This window comes from Furipterus horrens, unplaced genomic scaffold (genome assembly GCF_987537825.1).
Source record: "Furipterus horrens unplaced genomic scaffold, mFurHor1.1.pri manual_scaffold_17, whole genome shotgun sequence".
NCBI lineage: Eukaryota > Metazoa > Chordata > Mammalia > Chiroptera > Furipteridae > Furipterus > Furipterus horrens.
Window position 1 is genome coordinate 79,710,967 of NW_028327187.1, and position 21,785 is coordinate 79,732,751.

The 21,785-nt window shown below is 47.2% G+C and overlaps 3 protein-coding genes across 7 annotated transcripts in view; 2 read left to right on the top strand and 1 right to left on the bottom strand.

The window, feature by feature from the left end:
• The first annotated feature begins 2,097 nt into the window (after positions 1-2,097).
• HSD17B10 (hydroxysteroid 17-beta dehydrogenase 10) lies at positions 2,098-4,400 on the top strand. The gene is made up of 6 exons (XM_090264482.1): positions 2,098-2,182; positions 2,531-2,695; positions 3,264-3,428; positions 3,556-3,684; positions 3,763-3,871; positions 4,068-4,400. Exons 1-6 carry the CDS (start codon positions 2,156-2,158, stop codon positions 4,256-4,258), a joined length of 786 nt encoding a protein of 261 aa, XP_090120608.1. The 5' UTR covers positions 2,098-2,155; the 3' UTR covers positions 4,259-4,400.
• A 142-nt stretch (positions 4,401-4,542) lies between these two features.
• On the bottom strand, positions 4,543-18,146 carry RIBC1 (RIB43A domain with coiled-coils 1). 3 transcript variants are annotated; one of them, XM_090264480.1, is made up of 8 exons: positions 17,920-18,144; positions 17,466-17,568; positions 12,927-13,043; positions 11,603-11,684; positions 11,057-11,398; positions 5,731-5,849; positions 4,904-5,298; positions 4,543-4,792 (listed from the first exon to the last, which is right to left on the bottom strand). In XM_090264480.1, exons 3-8 carry the CDS (start codon positions 13,041-13,043, stop codon positions 4,711-4,713), a joined length of 1,137 nt encoding a protein of 378 aa, XP_090120606.1. In that variant the 5' UTR covers positions 17,466-17,568; positions 17,920-18,144; the 3' UTR covers positions 4,543-4,710. The 3 variants fall into 3 exon arrangements, with proteins under 3 accessions (XP_090120606.1, XP_090120605.1, XP_090120607.1); XM_090264479.1 differs by having other exon boundaries at positions 17,889-18,144; XM_090264481.1 differs by lacking the exons at positions 4,543-4,792; positions 11,057-11,398 and having other exon boundaries at positions 4,900-5,298; positions 17,889-18,146.
• A 117-nt stretch (positions 18,147-18,263) lies between these two features.
• Positions 18,264-21,785, top strand: part of SMC1A (structural maintenance of chromosomes 1A) — a 32,762-nt gene continuing 29,240 nt past the window's right edge. For 2 of the 3 annotated variants that reach the window (XM_090264416.1, XM_090264417.1), the window contains exon 1: positions 18,264-18,428. In XM_090264416.1, coding sequence (XP_090120542.1) covers positions 18,320-18,428 — 109 coding nt within the window. In that variant the 5' untranslated portion in view covers positions 18,264-18,319. The remainder of the gene's footprint in view (positions 18,429-21,785) is intronic. The other variant, XM_090264418.1, reaches the window with a different exon arrangement.

A 21,785-nucleotide genomic window follows, 5' to 3' on the forward strand; every position in this document is an offset into this window, starting at 1 on the left:
TTTTATTTATTTATTTTTAGAGAGAGGGGAAAGGAGGGAGAAAGAGAGGGAGAGAAACATCAATGTGAGAGAGAAATATCAACTGGCTGCCTCTCGCATGCCCCCACCTGAGAACCTGGCCCGAAACCCAGGCATGTGCCCTGACCGGGAATCGAACTGGCAACCTTTTGGTTTGCAGGGGCGCTCAGTCCACTGAGCCACAGCAGCCAGGGCTCACATCCTCTTTTTTTTTTCTTACATAAAAGAAAAGATTTTATTTATTTTTTAAAGTGTGTTATTTATTTATTTTTAGAGAGCGGGGTGGGAGAAAGGGAGAGAAACATAAGTGTGCGAGAGAATCCATCAGTTGCCTCTCTCACACCCCAACTGGGGACCTGGCCCAAAACCAAGAGATGTGCCCTGACCAAGAATCAAACCAGCAACCCTTCGGTCCACAAGCCATCACTCAATCCACTGAGCCACACCAGCGAGGGCTATTTATTTGTTCTTAGAGAGAAGGGAAGGGAAGGAGGAAGCAAGGAAGAGAAACATCGATGTGTGAGAGAAACATCGATCGGTTGCCTCTACAATCAATAAACATATTTTTTAAGATTTTATTTATTTTTTCTTAGAGAGAGGAGAAGGGAGGGAGAAGGAGACAGAGAGAAATACCTATATGAGAGAGAAACATCAATCAGTTGTCTCTCACACACCCCCAACCAGGGACCTGGCCTGCAACCCAGGTGTATGCTCTGCCTGGGAATCAAACCAGCAACCTTTTGATTTGCAGGACCAACGCCCTGTTCACTGACCAACACCAGTCAGGGCCAGTCACATCCTCTTGATGACCTTTCTGACCCATGGGGATAGTAACTAGGTGGTTACAGCTTGAGTGGTCAGGGAGGGGAGGTGACACTTAAGCAAGTCATGCAACAGGCCTCACGCAAAGGGGTCAGGGGGACAGCATTCCAAACAGAGGGAATAGCTAATGAAAAGATGAACACAAAGAGGCAACTGTGGCTGAAGCATATTGGGCCTGGGGAGAAGCTATAGATTGCTGCAAGGACTTCATGTAGTCAGAAGGATTGTGAGTCTGGTGCTAAATCTTTTGCTGAATATGGTGTAATGACCGTGAATGTGGTGGTTGTCAATAACCAGGAGGCCCAGAGAGGAGTCTTCATAGGTGGGAAAGTGCATGGGAAGATAGTTTAGATAGAGGAAATAAAAAGCCGAATGGGGCTGAAAATATAGTTAAATTTTTGACCTGATAACCTTGGTTTGGGGAAAAGTATAGAAGGAAGTCAGAGTAGGTAGATTAGGCGGACTCAAGATTCTAATTGGGAGTCTGGTTGAAAGATGTTCTAGGATGACCAAAACCTGGGTCTTAAATGACAGCCTCTGGTTGAGGTCCAATTTGCAATGTGTGATCTGGGCTTTTGGGTTCAGAATATGTTAGACACAGAGGACATTAGCAAAGGTTGAACTGGTGAAAGATGTTTTTGCTTCTCTGTTTATGCCTCTCCGGACTTGTGCTTCTCAGCAGCTGTCTCCAAATGTCTGTCTCCTAGTTTCTGTGTCTCTTAGTGGCTCTCCACATCCCTATCTCTGTGATCTGGTTTGGTATCTGTTCCTCGAAATCTCTTCCTTAACATATCCCTCTCTATATGACTCCCAGAATCTCTATCTTTGGATATTCATGTCTGTGTCCCAGAATCTTATTTTCTTACCTTCCTTCGTCTGTGTCTGTACTGTAATTTCCTCTTTTCCAATTTAACTGTACTCTCCTGGAAGGCATGGACTCTATTATTCCTCTGGGTATTCCCAGTGGCACGCACAAAGGCTAGCATGTAAGAGTCTCTCAGATACGTTTTTACTTGAATGAAGGATTTTTCTGAGTAAGGGATATTCTCTCAACTTCCTGCTCCGCCCCCCTTTCCCCGCGGAGCTGGCCGCCTGACCCTGGGCCTGCTAGAGTCCGGCGGAGGGTGTGGTATTGTGCTGCTCTTCTTGGGTTCTTTCCCCAGGTGACACAACTCTCCGAGGGAACCTTGACACAGCCTAACCTCGACACCGGCGGAGGAGCCTGCACAGGCGCGGACGCCCCGTCCGCTTCTCCGGCTCCGCCCCGCGGCTTCGCCAATCAGCGAGCGCCGCCAGAGGGCGAGGCCTGCGAAAAATGGCTGCGGTGTGTAGGAGCGTGAAGGTACTTGGGTCCTCGCTGCTGCGGCTTGCCCCGCTACCCCTGCTGGGACCTTTACAACCGTGGAAGTAGGGGGAAGAGATCGGTGCTGGGAGAAATGGTCACGCGTATCTAGGTCTGGTATTGTGGTGGTGGGGCTCGGGAGGTGAAGGTCAACTCCGCAGCACGTGTATGTGGGGTGACTGGATGGAATATCTGGGGATGAGAAACTTAGAGGTCCCATCAGTAAGGAGAGGAGGCACACCGGAATCACTCCGCAGGGGTGACCCGGCGCCTCCCTTGTAGAAACCTGGAGAACAGGCAGACGAAAGGGTCTGCACAGCGCAGCCGTTGACCGTGCCCTCCTCACAGGGTCTAGTCGCTGTAATAACCGGAGGCTCCTCGGGCCTAGGCCTGGCCACAGCAGAGCGACTTGTGGGGCAGGGGGCCTCTGCTGTGCTTCTGGACCTGCCCAGCTCGGATGGGGAGGCCCAGGCCAAGAAGTTAGGGAAGAGCTGTGCCTTCGCCCCAGCTGACGTAAGTGGGGTCACTTCACCTATCCTCAGAACACCAGCCTGGGAACCCATGGGGCACCTACCCCCTCCCATAGGGTGCTGTGTATGTGAGCGGTGGACCCATCTCTGTTTCCCTTCACAACAGTGGGGATGGGAATTGGACATATCAGAATCTCCTGGAGAGGGTATGTATAGTTTGAAAATTCATATGGTGCCCTGTAATTTTATATTCACACAGTTGAAAATTTTTTCATGAAACAAAGTACAGACAGTAAAGCTTGATGCAGTCATCTTAACAGGTAGGGGTACAAAAAAGCAAGTCTATCTTCAGATCACTAATTCTCAAAACAGTGGACTGATCCACAGCAATTGGGAATCTCCACTGGTATGTGAATTTATCAAGAGGGCATTGAATTAAAAAATGCTTTGAAATACCACTCTGTAGTACCTAATATTTTCAGCTTTATCCCACTCTCAAGTTTTCTCTTGGCCTCTCCCTTGCTTACATAATTCTGCCCTCCCCTCCCATAGACTTAGTGGTGAGTGTGTATGCTGGGTGATGAATATCTCCTCCACCTCTCCCTCTAAAGGTGACCTCAGAGAAAGACGTGCAAGCAGCCCTGACTCTAGCAAAAGAAAAGTTTGGCCGTGTGGACGTGGCAGTCAATTGTGCAGGCATTGCAGTGGCCATCAAAACATACAACTTAAAGAAGAACCTTGCCCATACCTTGGAGGACTTCCAGCGAGTTCTCAACGTAAGGCCTGGGAGGTTCTCCAAGGGTAGGAATAAGAGGTGTCTGGCTGTGGGTGCCCCCAAAGCTTTTAGTGGACAAACAGCTGCCTCCACCTTAGGTTCTAACCATATCTCTACTGGTCCTCTAGGTAAATCTCTTAGGTACCTTCAATGTGATCCGCCTTGTGGCTGGTGAGATGGGCCAGAATGAACCAGATGAAGGAGGCCAACGTGGAGTCATCATCAACACTGCCAGTGTGGCTGCCTTTGAGGGCCAGGTGTGCGAACAGGGGCAAGGCTTGTGCCTCAGTGGCTTTTTGGGGCCCTCCCACCTATGACCCCCATTCTTTCTCCAGGTTGGACAAGCTGCATATTCTGCTTCCAAGGGGGGCATAGTGGGCATGACACTGCCCATTGCTCGGGATCTGGCTCCCATGGGCATCCGGGTGATGACCATTGCTCCAGGTAGACATTTCCCATCCTTGCCACACCTGGGATTGGGTGGGATCCATGGGCAATCAAGAGGGGAAAGTACCACCTAAGCAGCAGCAGCCTTGCATCTTTGGGCATAGGGAAGCACCACAGGAAGGGCTAAGGTGAGGAGGGGGCCAGGTAAATATGAAAGCGAGGGCAGGCCTCTGACTCTGGCTGTTTTGTCTAGGCCTGTTTGGCACCCCACTGCTGACCACCCTCCCAGAGAAAGTACGCAACTTCCTGGCCAGCCAGGTGCCCTTCCCCAGGCGACTGGGCGACCCTGCTGAGTATGCTCATCTGGTACAGTCCATTATCGAGAACCCATTCATCAATGGAGAAGTCATCCGGCTGGATGGAGCCATCCGCATGCAGCCTTGAAGGGAGGAGGCAGAGAAAACACTCCTCCCCACTTCCTTCCCCTGGCATACTGTACTCCAGCTTGGGAGGAAGCTAGTAGCCATTTTGTAACTGCCCACTAGTTACCCTCTGTGCCTAATAAAGTCTCTATTTCTTACAGGAAGTGGGCAGTGCTGTGTGCTGGGGGGACTGACATAGGGAAGAAAGGTGAATGGGTGAAGACTGACAGGGTCAGATGCACAAATACCAGGGGTGGCACAGGAAATGCACTACCTCACACCTTTGTGTCTTATTACAACACGTCATTGATTTCAGTGAACAGCTTTATTACCTTGGCTCAAATGTGGGGATACTGGCTCAGCTATCTCCCTCCGAGGAATGGATTGTGGTAGGGGGTCTGTCATTTTTCTATCTGACTCCTAGCTTCTGTGAATTGGTGGGAGTGGAGGGGAGAAGAGATGACCATCTTGAGCTCAGCGGCTGCTGGTGTTGAACTGTAGGTAATATTCAGCTGTCGGTTGATTGGTATACATTAATGAATTCAGGTAATTGTGCCTGTGAAAGAAGTCCAGAGGCCTCAGCTGATGGGTTTTCCCTCTCTCCCTGGCCCTCACCATTCCTCCCCACTCCTTGGCAGTCACCCCTGCTGCCACCCTTAGAACTCACTGGGCTTGTTGCTCCTCAGACAGCTGCTGGTTGAAGGAACCAAGCCCCCTCTGGAATTGAGCACACAGATCTTTCTCCTGCTCTTCTAGCTCTATGGCTGCTTGGGCCAGGTGAAAGGTCTGGCTTTCCCATTGGGCATCCAGTGCTTTTTCAGCCTTGCTCTGTGCCTCCTTTTCACGATGTTGCACCTCCTGGAATTCCTTCACGGCGGTTTGGGGCCCTGGAGTCATGCCCTTCTGGGAATGGGGTAGGACCTGGGAAGGAGCCTTAGAGTGTTGGGTGACCTGGGGTTTCTCAGTCAGTAGGCCACTCTTGATCTGGTTCCGGAACTCCTTGAAGTTGGACTCCTGTTCATGCCGATGCTCGTGGTGCTTTCGCTCAGCCTGCTCAGCTGCCTGTTGGGATCCCTGAATGTGAGCATTTGGGTGCCCAACCTCAGGGAACCCTCTGTCACAGGGGAGGGGAGACATGGCCCTACTCTCCTCCATCCTAGGGATAGAAGGAAGAGATACTGCATGGCCTTTGAATGACCTAAGGTGGGGGAGGGGTGGAATAGATAGGGAACTTCCCTGCCTCTGGAAACCCTTAGATTGAGCAGCTGGGGAAGGGAGGGTAGTGTTCTGGTCTCAAGTCATCCTCAGTCTGGAGGTGGGGAATGCCATCTTCTACCCTAAGAGGGCCGCTGAGTAAATGGGGAAGTCCTCAGGTAGATGAGAGGCTAGAGTTGATTCGAGAAGTACTGTAAGAGGAAAGATGTGGCTAAGGTTCCCCCGGACTTTGTTCAGGGGGTTAGGGGGAGCCCAGAACACTGGATGGCTCAGGCCTACCTGTACTTTGTTGGCGTTGGCCATGGCACACCTCATGGCTATGCGACAGGACTCCTCCAGCTTGGCCAGCTGGGCGGCCCGTGTGTCCACAGCTAGGCGCAGCTTGTCTCTGAGCTCATCTACACAGAGAAATGGGCAGGGCACTGTACTCCATTCCTGGTTCACTAATTCAGCCATTATTCAATAAGTATTGTTGGTGTGTGTGTGTATGTTTTGGAGTGGGGGTAATATCCTAATGTAGGGATGTGGAAAGAGCTACTCTGTAGGGCTAAGGATAACCCAAGTGGCAGTAACAAGGATTTCTCAGGTGCCTAATTGAAAGATGCCTCCAATGGGCCTGGATCCCAATGCCAGCTCTGTTGCTTCTGAGCTGTATGACCTTGGGGAAATAATTCCATCTCTCTGAGCCTCAGTCTGAAAGCCATGTATTGGGTTCTGAGGACACAGAATTAGATCCTTTCCTGAGAAAGCTCCCTGTCTAATGGGGGGATGGATCAAACATAGACCGTCATACCACAATGTGGTAAGGTCAATGATACAAGGCATTATGAGAGTTTTGGATGTGAGTGAAAGCAGGCTTCCAGGAGGAGGTGATGCTTGAAATGTATGTTGCATATAGGCAGAAAGAGCAAAGGAGCATTACAGGCCACGGGCATAACGTGAGCAAAGGTGCTGACACTTTTAATCTAGCCACACTGGTCTTGCTGTTTCTAGAACATGCCAGACACTCCTGCCTCGTGGATTTGCAATAAATGTTACTCTTGACTCAGCTTTCTGGCTTCCCTCAGGTCTTTGCTCAAATGTTATTGCTTTAGTAAGGCCTTCCCTTTCTCTCCTATCTAAAATAGCAACCTGCCTGTCTCCAACATTCATTTCCCTTCCCTGATTTTTCTCTCTCATTTGTAACCATCCAATATACTCCACATTTAAAATTGTTTTGTCTGTTTTGCTCCTCACTAGAAGGTAACCTTTGTGAAGGCAGGGTTTTTGGCTGGTTTATCCACTATCATGTGCTAGCACCTAGGTCAGATTTATTGAGTACCTACTGTGGAACATAAAATGCAAGTGGCTGGAGTTCTTCAGGGGCCAGACTAAGGGCCAGAAACTTGACCAGACATAGTGGGAACATGGGAGGATTTTAAGCAAGGAGGTAATAGGGTTAGATTTGCATTTTAGAAAGCTCCTTGTGGTGGGAGACCATGGAGATAGGGACACCATCTTGGAGGCTAGCATCAGGCCAATCAGGAGGATTCAAACTAGACCAGTGATGAAAAGGATAGAGGGGAAATATATAAGAGGTTACATCAACAGTACTTGGATAAGGAAGTAAGGGAGAAAAGACCAGAGGTGCTTCTCAGGGTGCAGGCTTAGATGACTGGGTACATGGTGTGGCCACCACCAGAAATGGAAGATGCAGAATGAAGAGCAGGTTAAGGGGTACCAATGAATTCTGTTTAGGAAGCTGAGTTGGAGGTGGTCAGCAGCCATCTGGATATCTGATTCTACAGGTAGAGGACAGAAGTGATGGCATGGTAGCTGAAACCAGAATGAGAGATGAGGACACTTAAGGTAAGTATGCAAGGTAGGGAGAGCAGTGTGTTAGGGACAGTCTTAAGAAGGAAGGAGTAGAAGGAGGAGGAGCCCACAAAAGGCAGACAGAGAAGGATGGTCAGAGAGCTATGAGCAGAATGTGCTGTCACAGAAGCCAAGGAAGAGAGGTTCAAGAAGGAAGATGTAACCAGAGTCAAGTGTTGCAAGAAAGATCCAGTCAAGGAGAAAAGAGCAAATTGAGCCACTTGGACCCAATAACACCAAGGGCCTTGGTGATTTTAGTAAGAGTAGTGGCAGTGAAGTTGTACAGGGAGAAATGAGATCTGAGGGGGTTGAGGTGTGACTGGAAAGTTAGGAAGAAGAGCCAACAAGTGGAAGCAGATTTTTCAAAAGGTATGGTTGTAAAGGCAGATGGCTAACTCAGCTTCTAGAGGAATCACAGGGTGGAGGGAGGCTTTTGTTTCTTTAAGATGGTTTTGAAGTAAGCCTGGTTACAGCCTGCATGGAAGGGGAAGTGCTGAGAACACAGGGAAGGGGATATCTGAGGGAGCACAGCCTGGGAGCTGGGGCAGGGACAATGGGGTCTGGAGCACAGGCTAAAGGCTTGGTTTTGAAGAGGCACTTTGACATGGACTTCAGAGATGGGGGGTGGGGAGGCTGGGGATGGGCGGGTAGAGAAAATAGAGAATAGGGGTGCGCTGTTTTGTTTCACTCTTCACAGCAACCCAGAGAGGAAAGGATCAGCCCTATTTTTCAGATGGGGACACAGAGAGGCCAGAAGTTAAGTAAAAATACCCAGTTACACAGTTGGCAAGTAGGTTGGCATTTGAATCCAGGTCTCTGGAGGAATCAGCCCATGCTCCTTCCATCACTACATGAACTCTCACTCAGCATAGTGCTGTCCCTGTGCTCAGCTCTGCTTCCTCATATGCCCGCCTGCTGCTCTGATAAAAATCACCATCTACTCCTAATTTCCAAACCAATACACATGTCTCTGCTCCTGTCTGAACTGCCCCAGGGCATTTGACATTATTGACGACTCCCTCTCTGAAATTCCTCTCTTGGCCTCTGAGGTGCCACTTTAACATGGAGACAGAGCAAAGGCTAGTATGGCATAGTGGTCGCGTGCACAGGCTCTTCATCCAACCTCCCTGCGTTGACTTCCCGTTTCCATCACCCACTAGCTATGTGACTCTGAACAAGTTACTTAGCATCTCTGTTCTTCAGTTTCCTCTGCTGACAGTGGGGATAATACTAGCACTTGCACCACAGGGCTGTTGTGATGAGTAAATGAGTTACATACAGGGTAGAAAGTCTAGTACAGTATCTGGTGTACAGTAAGTGCTCAATAAAGATTTGCTATTATTATTACTTTTGTTATTAGTATTTTATGCATCTTTTTTCCTACCTCCCTTGATCCCTTCTAAGTCTTTATTATAGGCTCCTTTTCCTCTACTCATTCCATCTACTATGTACCAGGACCTGTTTGAGTCACCGGGGTTGTCGTGGCTCATAAGACAGCTTTGGTCTTTTTTTTTTTACAGAGTGCACTATTTGCTCACCTGTTTCCCAGGTTCCGGGCTTTAGCATTCTACTCATTTGCACACACACACACACACACCCCTCCTACCTTGGCCCCAGATCTCTCCCTGCAGCCCAGACTGGCCCTGGAACTTCAGGATCATAGAGCTACATAGCTGTCTGTCAGCCTCCTCATCTTGGCTGCAATAGTCTTCTACTTGATCTCCTTGACTCTAGTCTAACCCCCTCTAATCCAGCCTCCATGCTGGCTGACAGTTATCTGTTAAAAGCACAAATCACGTGACTCCAATGCTCAAAAACCTCCTGTGGCTCCTACCTCACTGAGTAAAAGCTGAAGTCCTCACTATAGCCTGTAAGGCCAACTTGATCCGGTCCCTGTCGCCTCTCTGACCTCACTTCGTACCGCTCTTTCCCTCACTCCACTGCAGCTACTCTGGCTCCATTGCTTTTCCTCAAACATTCCAGACACACTCTCTTGCCTCAGGGCCTTTGCGCTAGCTATTTTCTCTACCTGGGCTGCTCACTCCCTCATCTTCAGATCTGTTTTCAAATGTTACCTCAGTGAGGTTTTCCTTTTTCAAAATTGCAACCACGCATGCTCTTCAAAAGTCCCCATATAGCCTATTGTGTGTTATTTTTCTCCCTAGCGATTGTCTTGACCACCTTATATATTTCACTATTTTATTTTGTTTATTGTCTCTCAGTCCCCATTAGAGTGTGAACTCCATGACAGTGAGGATTTTTCTGTTTTGTTCACTGTGCCAGGCACAAAGTAGGGAGCTTAATATTTGCTGAGTATTGAAATGGTCTTGTCACTCCTCTGCTTTTAAAACCCTTAAGTGGTTACCCACTGCCTACACAATAAAGTCACAATTCCTTACTTTGGTGTAAAAGGTTCTTGCTCATTTCTCTTCCTCCAACTCCTCAACCCTGGGCTTCACTAACACTGAAGTATGCATCTTAAGACTCCCAAACCATTCACAGTCCCGGTGCTCTTCCTCTTGCTACCCCTCTGCTGAGAAGGACCCTTTCATGTTCCCTCTCCCCATCCTGGCAAAATTGTCTCCAACTTTCCTAAATTGGTTTCTGACAGCTAACCTGTGCCACCCCCCTACCCTGCGCCACCCCCCTACCCTGCCTCCCTTTCCTTGTAAGAATTTACCACTTCTATGTTGATGTTCCTTCCACGTTCTGAATGTACTTCTATCACAGTACCTGTCGGAGTACCTAACACAGTGTTAAAGCATAAATATTTGCTGATGAATGGCTTCTGCATGTATCTTTTCCTCTAACTCTAAACTAATTCTCTCGAAGGCATAGTTCAGTGGGCTTCTACAGGGAAGGGTGCTTGTCTTATTGACTTTGGTCTTCCACTGATCCCTCAGCAATGATTTATGGAGCTCCTGACACAATGGCAGGCACTGTACTAGGCAACTGGAATGCAGGGGTGCAAATGAGAAATATGGTTCATCTTTAGGGAGGTGACATTTTGGGGAACATTCCACAATTACTTTTAAAGTTAGTTACATCTATAATAAGTGGTACAACAGAACAGGATGCTATAATAAGAGTGATCTGAAAGGTGAGCAGTGCGAATAGATAAGAGTTCTTGCCTCAAAGGGCTTACTCTAATGGAAGAGGACGATGTGGTCATAGATAATGTCATAGTAATGGTAGCTGCTGCTCATTGAGCACTGACTTAAAACCCTTAAAAGAATATCCACTGCCTATATGATAAAGTCACAGTTCCTTAGTTTGGTGTTAGTTTTCTCACCTTCCAAATCCTCAACCCTGGGCTGCACTGACACTAAACTTGTGTATCCTAAACCACCAGACCATCCACAGACCCAGTGCTATAGATGGTGTTTCGCATACAGAATCTCATTTCATTCTCATGAGCTCTATGTGGTATGACCGCTCCCATTTTAAAGATGAGGAAACTGAAGCACAGAGAGGAAAACTCATTTGCCCAACCAGCTAGAAAATAGCAGAGCTATTAGGTCTTTCACTGTGCTGCCTCCACTTAATGGAATGCCCAGCTGATTGGGGACCAGTGGCTACACTGTCAGTTACTGAAGGAAATCAGGGAGGTTGGCTCTGATCAGCCTTTCAGCAGCAGCCGTATGGGTAGTTGGACCTCCCCCCACAGTTCTGGTCTCCTGGGTGCTGTACCTGATGCAGGACAACTCCCTGCCAGGCTTCAGGTCTCAGCCTGGAGGGCCCAGCTGCTTACCTGTGCTCATTTCTTCAGCCCTGGCTTGCTGTTGCTCCATCACCTGCTTATCCAGGCTGTGCCTGAACTGGTCCTGCTGCATTCTCAGGCCTGTGGCCCTGTCCAAGTCCTCTCTAGAGAGGCACTGCATGCTGGCAGGGCCGCAGTGGGGCTCATTGTCACTGCGACAGGCTAACAACCCCTTCCAGGGTTGGTCTGGATCCCAAAGGTCAAATTCATGCCTATTCTTGAGCTGCTGCTGCTCCCGAAACTCCTGGACTGTTTTGGCCAGCCGGTGTTTTCGTTCTGCCTCTTCCTTGTCTAGCATCTGGGCTATCACGTCATACTGCATCTGGCTGGCACCTGGGAGTGTTGGGCAGGGACATGGAGAAGGCCCCATGGGAGGGACAGAGCCCACTCAGCAGGGCCTCTGCTCCCAAGGCCCATCGGGTTTGTTCCACCACACCCCAGGTCCCAGGCCCCGCTGTGAGGCAGCGCTGCCCTATCTCAGTCCACCCAGTTCCTTGCATTACCCTCCTCGGTAGGCCTCTGGCCTTGGGCTTTTACCGTAAGCTGCCTCCTTGCTCCGCTCTGTTGCCTCCCGAAGCTTCTGCTCTTCCACCTGTCTGTTCAGGGCTCCAATGTCCACCTGATCCCAAAGAAATGTGCGGAATCATGGTAGGAGCCCAGCTGCAGACCTTCAACTGCTCAGAATTTCTGCTTCAAAATCCTATAGATCCCCAATGCCTACTGGATAATGTCCCACCATTTCAGCGTGGTTTGTAAGCCCCTCCATGGTCTAGCTTCTGCCTTGTTCTCCAACGTCACCTCAGTACCCTTTTCCCTTGTCCCACCCTCAGGGGCTCTGTGCTTACAGTTCCCTCCACATCTTAGGCTGCTTCACACAGTTTTTGCTCCAGCCACTCCTTCCACTGGGAACACTCTTTCTCCCCTCTTTACTGAAACTCTTATTCATTCCTCAAGCTCAGGCTTCACTTTTCTGACCCTTCAGACAGGTGCTACTCCCACAGGCTCGAGGACCCACTGTCCACATACTATTGAAGTTTGCTTCTATTGGTGATCTCCTCCACCAGACAGTGAGCCCAGTAAGGGCCGAGACGCGGGCTTAGCTTTGTATCCCTACTGCACAACCCACTGCTTGGCACAGAGCCGGCCCTCGGAAATGCTCCGCCAACTGCTTGCGTGTGTCGGGCACTATGCTCTGGCTTCCAGAGCTGCCAGCGTAAGTTAATCCCTCAACATTTCCTTTAACCTCATTTTACTGAGGGGGAGCTTGGAGCTCAGAGAAGACCTGTAACTCATCCAAAGCCCCCATCTAGTAAACAGCAGACCTGGCCCTTGAGCAAAGTACGGGGTCATTTCCAGAATCCCATGCTGCATTCTCCCTTTAGCTACCCCACCCAGCAATCTATTTTTTCTTAAACTATCAATATTTTTTCTTTATTTTGATTATAATTCATTCATTTGAGATGTTTCAAAATCGAGCAAAAGGGAATACAGTTTAGTGAAGAATTAGTGCCACGCCCATCTCTGTTCTTCAGCCTGGTTAACAGTTTCTTCTCTAGCCCGCCAGAGAGGTTAGGCATATGCCATCTCAAATATCTTTTAGACTTCTTTTGGCTCCATGCTATTTGTCTCTCAAGAACCACGTCACTTGGCCCAGAGCAGACTGGAGAAGAGTCGGCTGTCAATCCCACCTCCACCCCATCTCTTGCCCTGCAGCCCCAACCCTCTCCCCGCTCCCCCTTCCTTCCCAGCCCTAGGGTGTGCTCAGATCAGGGACGGGCTGTAACAGGCACTGCTATGTACCTCTTCGGGTGCAAAAGTGAGGTGGCTCTGGGTCCCAAGAAAGTCCTTGCTGCCTACTCACCCCTATGAGTCGAGTCCGCACATCAAAGATTCGTTTCCGACGCTCTTTTTCTCGATTTCTTTTAGTCTCAATAGCTGACACCTTCTTGGTATCTGCTGGCAGGTTTCGGTTAAACATCTGGAAAAAGTGAGGTGGGATGGCCCATCAGTGTTATACCCCATCCCCATTTCTTTGTCCTCAGAGTATTTCACCAGTTATTGATTCCTACTGATGTTGCTTCCTGTTATATTTCATATTTGTGTCTTCCATCTCTGCTGTCACCACCCTAATTCAGGCCTCACAGTCTGGTGCCAGGCAATATTTCCAGGAGCTTCACTGGCCTCCCTTGCTCCAGTGTTACTTATTTCTTTCTCTGCACTGGCTACCAGAGATCCTTCTAAAAGTTAATCTGACAATGCCCCCCTCCGCCCCCCTGGCTTAAAACCTTTAAAAAGTAGCTTTTAAAAAAAGAATTTATTTACTTTTCGAGAGGGGAAGGGAGAGAGAGAGAGAGAGAGGGAGAGAAACATAAAAAGTGTAGTTGCCTATCGCACACCCCCAAGTGGGGACCTGGACCGCAAATCAGGCATGTGCCCTGACCAGGAATCGAACCAGCGACCTTTCAGTTTAGTGAAGAATCAGTGTCCCTCCCATCTCTGAGCCACACCAGCCAGGGCTAAAGAGCAGCTTTAAGCAAATGGCTTCCCAGTGTTTATAAGATAAAGTCTAACCCCACCTGCTAGATTTATAAAGGTGTCTCCATGATCCGATCCCTGCTCACCTTTCCAAGTCTCAATTTTGCGACACCCTCCCTTTCACATTATGCTTTATTCAGTTTTCCTTGCTTTAAGAAACGGCACCACCACTTCCCTGTTATTTGTTTTTATTCTTTAATCAAATGAAAGGCTAGAGGGCTTTAATGTGCCTGTGTTCTTTCGTATTTTAGGAAGCCTACTTTTGGCATGTGAGCCAGCCAAGGCCACAGCCAAAAGCACTTGTGCAAACATAAATCTTATCATGTCTCTCACCAGCTTAAAACCCTCCACTGTCTTCCCACTGCACTTAGAATCAGATCCAAACTCCTGAGCGCTTTCGAGACCCAGTTCCTGCACACCTCTCCAGTCCATCGTACACCACCAGCTCCCTTGCTGACAGTGCTACAGGTGCACTGGTATCAGTCCTCCAATAAAACAACTGCTCTCACCTCAGGGCCTTTGTTCACAGCTGTTCTTTTGTTTGGAATACCATTCCCCAACTCCTCCTATAGCTAGTTCTCACCTTTTAAAAAAAAAACCATTATGTAACCAAAATATCAGATATATACAGGATAAAATATATTTATATAACCCATATGTAAGTTAGGAAGCATGATAAAATAGAGACCTTTGAACCAACGTTCCAACTTAAGAAATAGAACATGATCGATACTAAGTACCTTGTATCTCTTCTCCCTCATCCTTACCCTGAAACATAACCATTTTCCAAAATGTTACCACTCCCTTACTAATAAGCATTAAATACTAGGTGTATCATTCCCTGACAATATTTTAAAATATTTTCTTGTCTTGGAACTTTATAAATTATCATGAAGTATGTATTATTCTACATCTTGCTTCTCTCATTCACATTCACTCTATCATTTAACAAATGTTTGTGGAGTGCCTACTGACAGACACTTTTAGGCATTGGGAGTCACCAAGGAGCGTAAGTGATACAAATCTGAGTTCCTGTGGAGGTTATTTTCTAGTAGGGGCAGACATACAATACAATAAAGAGTACATTAAATAGTTCGTAAGATGATAAGTGCTATGGGAAAAAATATAGTGCAGGATAAGGGGAAATGAAAGTGCCAAGGAAATGGGGGGTGCTGCAATTTTAAATATGGACGTCAAGGGGGGCAGAACTAAGAAGGTAATATTTGAATGAAGAGTTGACGGTGAGGGAGTGACCTATGCAGGTATCTAAGGGAAGAGAACTCCAGGCAGAGGGAACAGCAAGTGGAAGGGCCTTCAGATGGACATGAGAAACACATATTCAAGGGAATAGCAGGAGGCCAGTGTGTGAGTGAAGCAGAGGTAGGTAGGAAATATCATTAGAGAGGGAATTTTCAGATCATTGTAAAGGCTGTGGCTTTTACTCCGAGAGAAACGGCAGCCTTTGGAGGGTTTTGAGCACTAGGAGTGATGTGTTTTGCTTTTGACTTTTAAAGGACAACTCTTGTTGCTGTGTTGAGAACAGACATGGGGTAATGGAGGCAAGACTAGAAGCCAGGGGACCAGTCAGAAGGCCAGAGCAGTTGTCTAGGCAAGAGATGATGGTGACTCACACCAGGTGGGTAATAGCAGCAGTGGAGAGAAGTGGTCAGATTCTGGATCTATTTTGAAGGCAGAGCAGACAGCACTTTCTGGTGGATTGGAAGTGCAGTGTGAAAGCAGTATCAAGAGTAACTTGAAGGATTTGGACATAGAAGGATAATACATCCTTATCTCACGGCCCTCAAGGTTAGCCTTGTGATTTGCTTTGCCTTTTCCAGTGTGAAAATTGACATGTATCATTGCCAAGCAGAACCAAGAGCTACCAGGCGATAACCACTTTTTCTCTTCAGTCTCTGTTCTGAGACTGGCAATATCCCAGGTAAGAGCTATTCCTTCAGCCTGGGTCCTGGAATGATGACACAGAGCAGAGATACAGCCAGCCCACAATGGACAAGAAGCAGGAGTGAGAAATAAATGTTTGTTTTTATCAGCTGCTGAGATTGGGGGTTGTTTGTAATCTCAGCATAACTTAGCCTATCCTGACTGATACAAAGGAATTTAAAGCTATAAGGCCGTAAGAGACCTCTAAGGGAGTGAGAGTAGATGGCTAAGAATGTCCCAGAGGAGACAGGGAGAGGTGGAGCCAGCACTGTAGGCTAAGGAGGAATGGTCAGTGAGGTGGGAGAAAAACCGGGAGTGTGGGGTCAAAGAAGCCAAGTGAAGGGAGGAGAGAGTGAGAAACTGATGATGGGTTAAGGGAAGGAGTGAGAACTGATTGATTCAGTGACACGAGGGCTGCTGATGACCATGACAAGTAGAGTTTTGGTTGAGTTGTGGAGATGAACGTCTGCTTGAAGTGGGTTCAAGAGAGACTAGGACTCTGTGGCAGAAACAACACAATTTATTTATTTTTTAATTGCAAGAGAAAAAGAGAGAGGAGTAACCTGTAGGTTAAAAGAGACACATATACAGGTGGGAAAGTTTCTTTAGCATATACCCAGGCATGGAAGTGCTGGATCCTAGCACTTAGAGCATGTTTAACTTGACAAGATAATGCTAACTTGTTTTTTCCAATGACATTGTACCAATTTACACCTTTACTACAGTGTATAAAAACTCCAGCACCCCACATCTTCACCAACACTTGGTATTGCAGACTTTTTAATTTTTACCCATCTGTGGGTATGAAATTATAATTATCAATTTTAATTGGAATTTTCCTTACTGCTAACGAGGTTGCACATCTTTTCATGTGTGGTTTGGCTAGTTTTGTTTCCTCTTCTCTGAAGTGCCCATTCATATTTTTTGTTCATTTTTTTTAAAGATCGGGTCGTTTGCCCTTTTCTTATTAATTTTAGGAGTTCCTTATGTATTCTATCCACAAATCATTTCTTAGTTTATATGTGGCAAATCTCTCCAATTTGTGGCTGGTCTTTTCACTTATTATTTGATAATACTTTTTATTATTTAAGAAATCCCCTGAGATCATAAAGATATTCTCCCATATAGTCTAAAATTTCTCAAGTTTTGCCTTTCTAAGTTTTTAACCGTTTTGGAATTGCATTTTGTATATGGTATGAGAGGTAGAGATTCAATTTGACTTTTTCCCCTAAGCTCCATTTTCTGTCAGATTGCTGCCCTTTGGTCATTTTATCCCTTCAGTCTCATGGCAACTGTTTCTCCAAGTTCATTTATGGTTCCTCTACGAGGTTCCCTCAACCAAGCCTTTTCACTTTCCTGGACTTGTCCTAAGACTTTAAGACTCTACTCAGCCTCCGGACCTCATTTTAAAAAAATTACAGGAATGGCTATGGCAACCGCCAGACCCTTTCCATGTCTAAGCCTAAGCACCAACTCCAGCTTGCTCATTCCATCTCTCACCACAATATATGGTCACTGAAGGGGAAGATTCCACAGACATTTTAAGCTTCTTGGACTGCTAAGGCCATGGCCTTAGTAATGATAGGTATAAGGTAATAGGGGGATGAAGGGATTGTGGAGAGGGATATAAAAGATTGGGAACAGAGAGGGGAAAGGGACAGAGAGGGCAGAGATGAGGGGCAGAGAAGGAAAGAGGAAGGAGGGCAACAGGGCGGTTAATAGGGGTGGAGGACAGATAGCAGAGAGCAAAGAGGAAGGGGGGAAGCAAGGGGATGGGGCAGAGGGGGTATGGAGAGAAGGAAACGGGATGGGAGTGAAGCATAAAGAGAGAGAGAGGAATTGGGGAGAAGGGAAGAAGAATAAAGGTTAGAGATGGAGAACACTGGCTTGGGGACCCTGACTCCCACGGGTTCACACAAAATACCTTTTTCAGCAAGGAGTCCCAAGTTTGAAGCTCCTAGTTGGGGTCTCGATTAAAGTGGCCAACAAATGGCTCAGGTCCACTTCTTGGGCTCCGGCGTCAGCTTCTGAACTCGGAGGAACAGGAGGGAGGCAGAGGATAGAGGCAGAACATCTGGCCATAGCTTTCCCCAGTCCGTACCCCTGTGGCTCCAGCGTACCCTCATCTCCCTTCACATCTCATCCCTCTTCACACTCCATTCCACCTTTAACTTCACCCCACTCCGCCTCCACCCACAGCAAGGTCTAAGCTCATCTAACACCGAATCCTCCCGCTGGCTACTCCTTCCCGTACAGCCCTTCGCCCCCTGGGGTCCTTCCAATTCCCGATCCTGTTCTTGTTTGAACCTTCTAACCAGCCAGGCTAAAAACACATCCGATCTCCCACCTTCCTCCTGCCCCGGAGGGCATAACCGTACTGTGAGTTCTGACTCGTCTCAGCAAGCGTGAGCTCTGATCTTGTCTGTTTCCTGGGATCTCAAAATCTTCTCAGTCCTCCAGGAACAGCTAAGCTATCTTTGCGATTTGGTCGGTAGCTGCAGCGGCCTGTGTTGCCAAGCAACAAGAAAGGAGGGAGGGACCCAAATGCTAGTCGTAAACTCGCGCGCTGGCAAATGGTCAACAAAGCTTTCACGCCAGCCTTAAGACCCTGCCCTCGGTACCCGCCCACGCCGGAAGCCGGAAATCCCGTTTGGCCTGGATTTATTCTCGCGAGGTTTGCTATCCGCCCGGCCTGCACTGCGGTGTTTCCCGCGCAGGCTACTCCAGTTCCCGGCGTACGGCGCGGCCATTCGTACCGCCGCCGGCGCCGCTGCCGTCATGGGTTTCCTGAAACTAATTGAGATTGAGAACTTTAAGTCGTACAAGGGTCGACAGATAATCGGACCATTTCAGAGGTTCACCGCCATCATTGGACCCAATGGCTCTGGTGAGATAAACCCGGCTGCGGCCCTGGGCACGTCCCACCCAGGACCCCTATCCGGCGGCGTACTGCACCCTAACCCTTGGCACCCGGAATGTCGCGAACTAGAACAGGTTCCCTGCCCCTCGTTAGGGGGTTCGGTCCAAACCTGCTTTCCCCGCTGGAGGGCTCTGACTTGAACCTCTTCCCCAGATGTCAGTTGCCTGCTCTTAGCGCGACCCCAGCTGCAGCCTGAGTGGTACGCGCCCGGCTCTGCCCCCAACCCAGCTCTGCCCCCTCCCGCCAAAAGTGGCGGTACAGAGTCCGCTGCCAGCTCGATTCCCCGCCTTGTATGAACCCTCTGGAGATGTGGGACCGCTGGTTGCCCTCCCGTGACCTCCAGTCCCACTTAATCCGTCCCGCCTCACATTGGTACGCTCCAATTTCTTTTTATACTCTTTTGGAGGCGGGCAATTTTGAATATGACACCCAGCGCTCTAATCTCCAGAGTGCTTGTGGTCTCACCTCTCCATCCCCACCAATTCCCATCCCAGAGGGGGAGATGCCTCGAACTCGTCCTTATGCTAGCACTGAAACGGTTAAAAATCAGAACTTATTTGCTCGCCAAATTTATTGGGTGCTTACTGATTTATAAGGAGTTTTTCAAGGTGCTGTGGAAACGGCGGAGAATAGAATAAGCCTTGCTCCCAGGGAACTTACAATCCAGAGGGGAAAGACGATAATCAAGAAGGAGCGAATAAGATAATTTTCGAACTTAATAAGTGCTGTGCAGGAAGTGAGACAGGTTGATGCGGTAGAGTGATTTGGGTGGTGTCAGTAGTTAACAATTGAAAGAGTAGGCAGTAGCTAACAATACTGTATTGTATATTTAAAAGTTGCTAAGAATAGATCTTAAAAGTTCTCATCACAAGAAAGAAAATTGGAGTTTTGTGAGGTGATGGGTGTTAACTAAACTTATTGTGATCATTTTGTAATATATGTAGATATGGAATCATTATATTGTACACGTGGAACTCAGATAACATTATGTCAGTTATTCCAATTGAAGTGGGGGAAAAAAATGACTGGCCAGGTCAGGCCTCAGTGTTACATCTTAACTTCCTATCTAAATGACACCATCGATTCCAGCCATCTAACCCCGTCGACGGTTTGTTGGAATCCTGCTGTACTTCTCCACCCTGTAGTTGTTCCAGCTAAATCATTTCCTAACGTGAGGTGACTTCCTTTTTTGAAGTATCTCTAACTGAGGGCCTTGCTTGGAGTCTTGCCAATGTTTGGCTCTCAACAGCGTCACTATTGACATTGCCAGCGAGCTAATTCTTTGCTGTGGGGTTGGTCCTGAGCATTGTAGGATGTTTAGTGGCATCCTTGGCTTCTAACCACTAGGTGAAAGCACCCCCATCCCCCAAGTGTGACAACCAAAAATGTCTCCAGATATTGCTAAATGTCCCCTGGGTGGGGGTGCAAAATCACTCTCCCTCCCAACTTCTCGAGAATCACTGGCCTAGAGGGCTAATTGCTTGGGGTTCCACTCCACTTCCTTAGGATTTTGGCGTTGTGGAAAAAGGCAGGATGCACCTCTTGGCATTTGGTTCCCCCAACATGGGTAAATTTGTATACCTAAGCTGTTCCAAAAAGTCCCTTGGTCTCACTACTCCACTTACCCCCATTCTTCAATGCCCACCTCCACAAGGCATTCCTTGATTCCCCTCAATGAATTGCTCTTCTCTGGCACACAATAGACACTTGCTACACATTAACATTTATTTTCTCCTGATTTGTATTCCTGGTGTATGGTTTTGTGTCTTCATCACTGGCCTATGAGTGTTCAGCTCATAATACATATTATAAAAATGTTTATAATATTGAATAATTGTGAGTAGGAAGGCCTTTGGTTGGGAGATGTTATTACTGTCCCTGGAGAGCATGGGAGAAGCCCAAAGATTGGAAATGGGTGTCTAAAAACCTGACTCCTGGTTTGCATGTTGTGCTAGTCCTGTTGTGATGGGGGAGACATTGCTGAGTCCAGTCCTGTTGTTATAATAGGACTGCCTTGTATTGAGCGCCTACCGCGTGTTGTTGAGTACTTTATTTATTGGGACCTTTTACATTGAAATTTCTCACAATGCCCTTAGGAGGGAGATTCCATGATCTATGTTTTATATTTTAAGAGACTGGGGCACAAAGAAGTGTGATCACTTACACACTGATTCTCAGAGTGAGGGTCAGAACCCGTGCATGTCAAAGCCTGTGCTCTTGTGACTCCAGCACAGAACTATGTGCTGAGCATTGTTTAGATGTTTTACCCAGGAGTCGGTTTTTTTCACCCTTCCCAGGTGAGGTTTGTGCTCCTGCGACTCCAGCAGAGAACTATGTGCCAAGCATTGTTTAGATGTTTTACCCAGGAGTCGGTTTTTTTCACCCTTCCCAGGTGAGGGAATGGAAGGTCAGCTAAGAAGTAGTGAAATTTAAGATTACAACCTGATCTATTGAACTAGAGCCCAAGCTCTTACTCTCTGTCTTGTACCACCTTCACGGAAGGACCTTGGTCAGCTACCATTCTTATAGCTGTGTAGTAGTAGATAGGTGTTGAAAATCAGGTCCTCAGTTCATTGTCACATAACATGTTTGGGGAGAATCTTGAGGTAGAATTTATAGAAATTAAACTGTTCTCCACCCCCAGTCCCAGTCTAAAATTTTTGAAAATATTTTTCTTTCTGAGTCAAAACTGAAAAAAGTAAGAACTGTGACTTCTTTATTGAAAAAATAACCACTCTTAATATTAAAAATTATACTTATTTATTTGAATAGCTAATAAATGCATATGGTATAAAATTTTTAAAATCCCAAAGGATATAAGTAAAAAGACTATCTCTTCCCTGACCTGATTATTGCCTACTTTCCTTTTCGGAAGTGACTACTGTTAAACTATTTACATTTTTATGTATTTTTTTTTCCTGTGTCTTTCCCTCTCCCCAAGTTTTTATTATGAAAATTTTCAAACATATACGGGTGTTTTGCCTAATCATTTGCAAGTAAATTGTAGACTTAATGACATTCATCCCTAAGAGATTCAGCAGTCATCTAAAACCATTCTTCTGAGTTACCAGTATACCATTATCACACCCAAGAAATTTTATTTCTTCATATCATCAATCATCCAAGTTCATATTCAGGCTTCCCTGATTGCTCCCCAAAATGTCCTTTTGTTTTTGTTTTTTTCTTTTGTGTTTTTTTTTTTTTTTTGAACCAAAATCCAGTGAGAGTTTGTGTACTGCTTTTTTGACATTGACTTTTTGAAAATCCCATGCCAGTTGACTTGTAGAATATTCCACATTCTGTTTGTCTTAGGTTTCCTCATGA

Coding starts and splice junctions, on each gene's coding strand:
- HSD17B10 (XM_090264482.1), top strand. CDS start 2,156: ATGGCTGCGGTGTGTAGGAGCGTGAAG. Junction 3,429..3,555: donor ACTTCCAGCGAGTTCTCAAC/GTAAGGCCTGGG, acceptor CTGGTCCTCTAG/GTAAATCTCTTAGGTACCTT. Junction 3,685..3,762: donor TGGCTGCCTTTGAGGGCCAG/GTGTGCGAACAG, acceptor TTCTTTCTCCAG/GTTGGACAAGCTGCATATTC.
- RIBC1 (XM_090264480.1), bottom strand. CDS start 13,043: ATGTTTAACCGAAACCTGCCAGCAGATACCAAGAAGGTGTCAGCTATT. Junction 11,685..12,926: donor TGCGGACTCGACTCATAGGG/GTGAGTAGGCAG, acceptor CTTTGGGATCAG/GTGGACATTGGAGCCCTGAA. Junction 5,850..11,056: donor GGCTGAAGAAATGAGCACAG/GTAAGCAGCTGG, acceptor TTCTCTGTGTAG/ATGAGCTCAGAGACAAGCTG.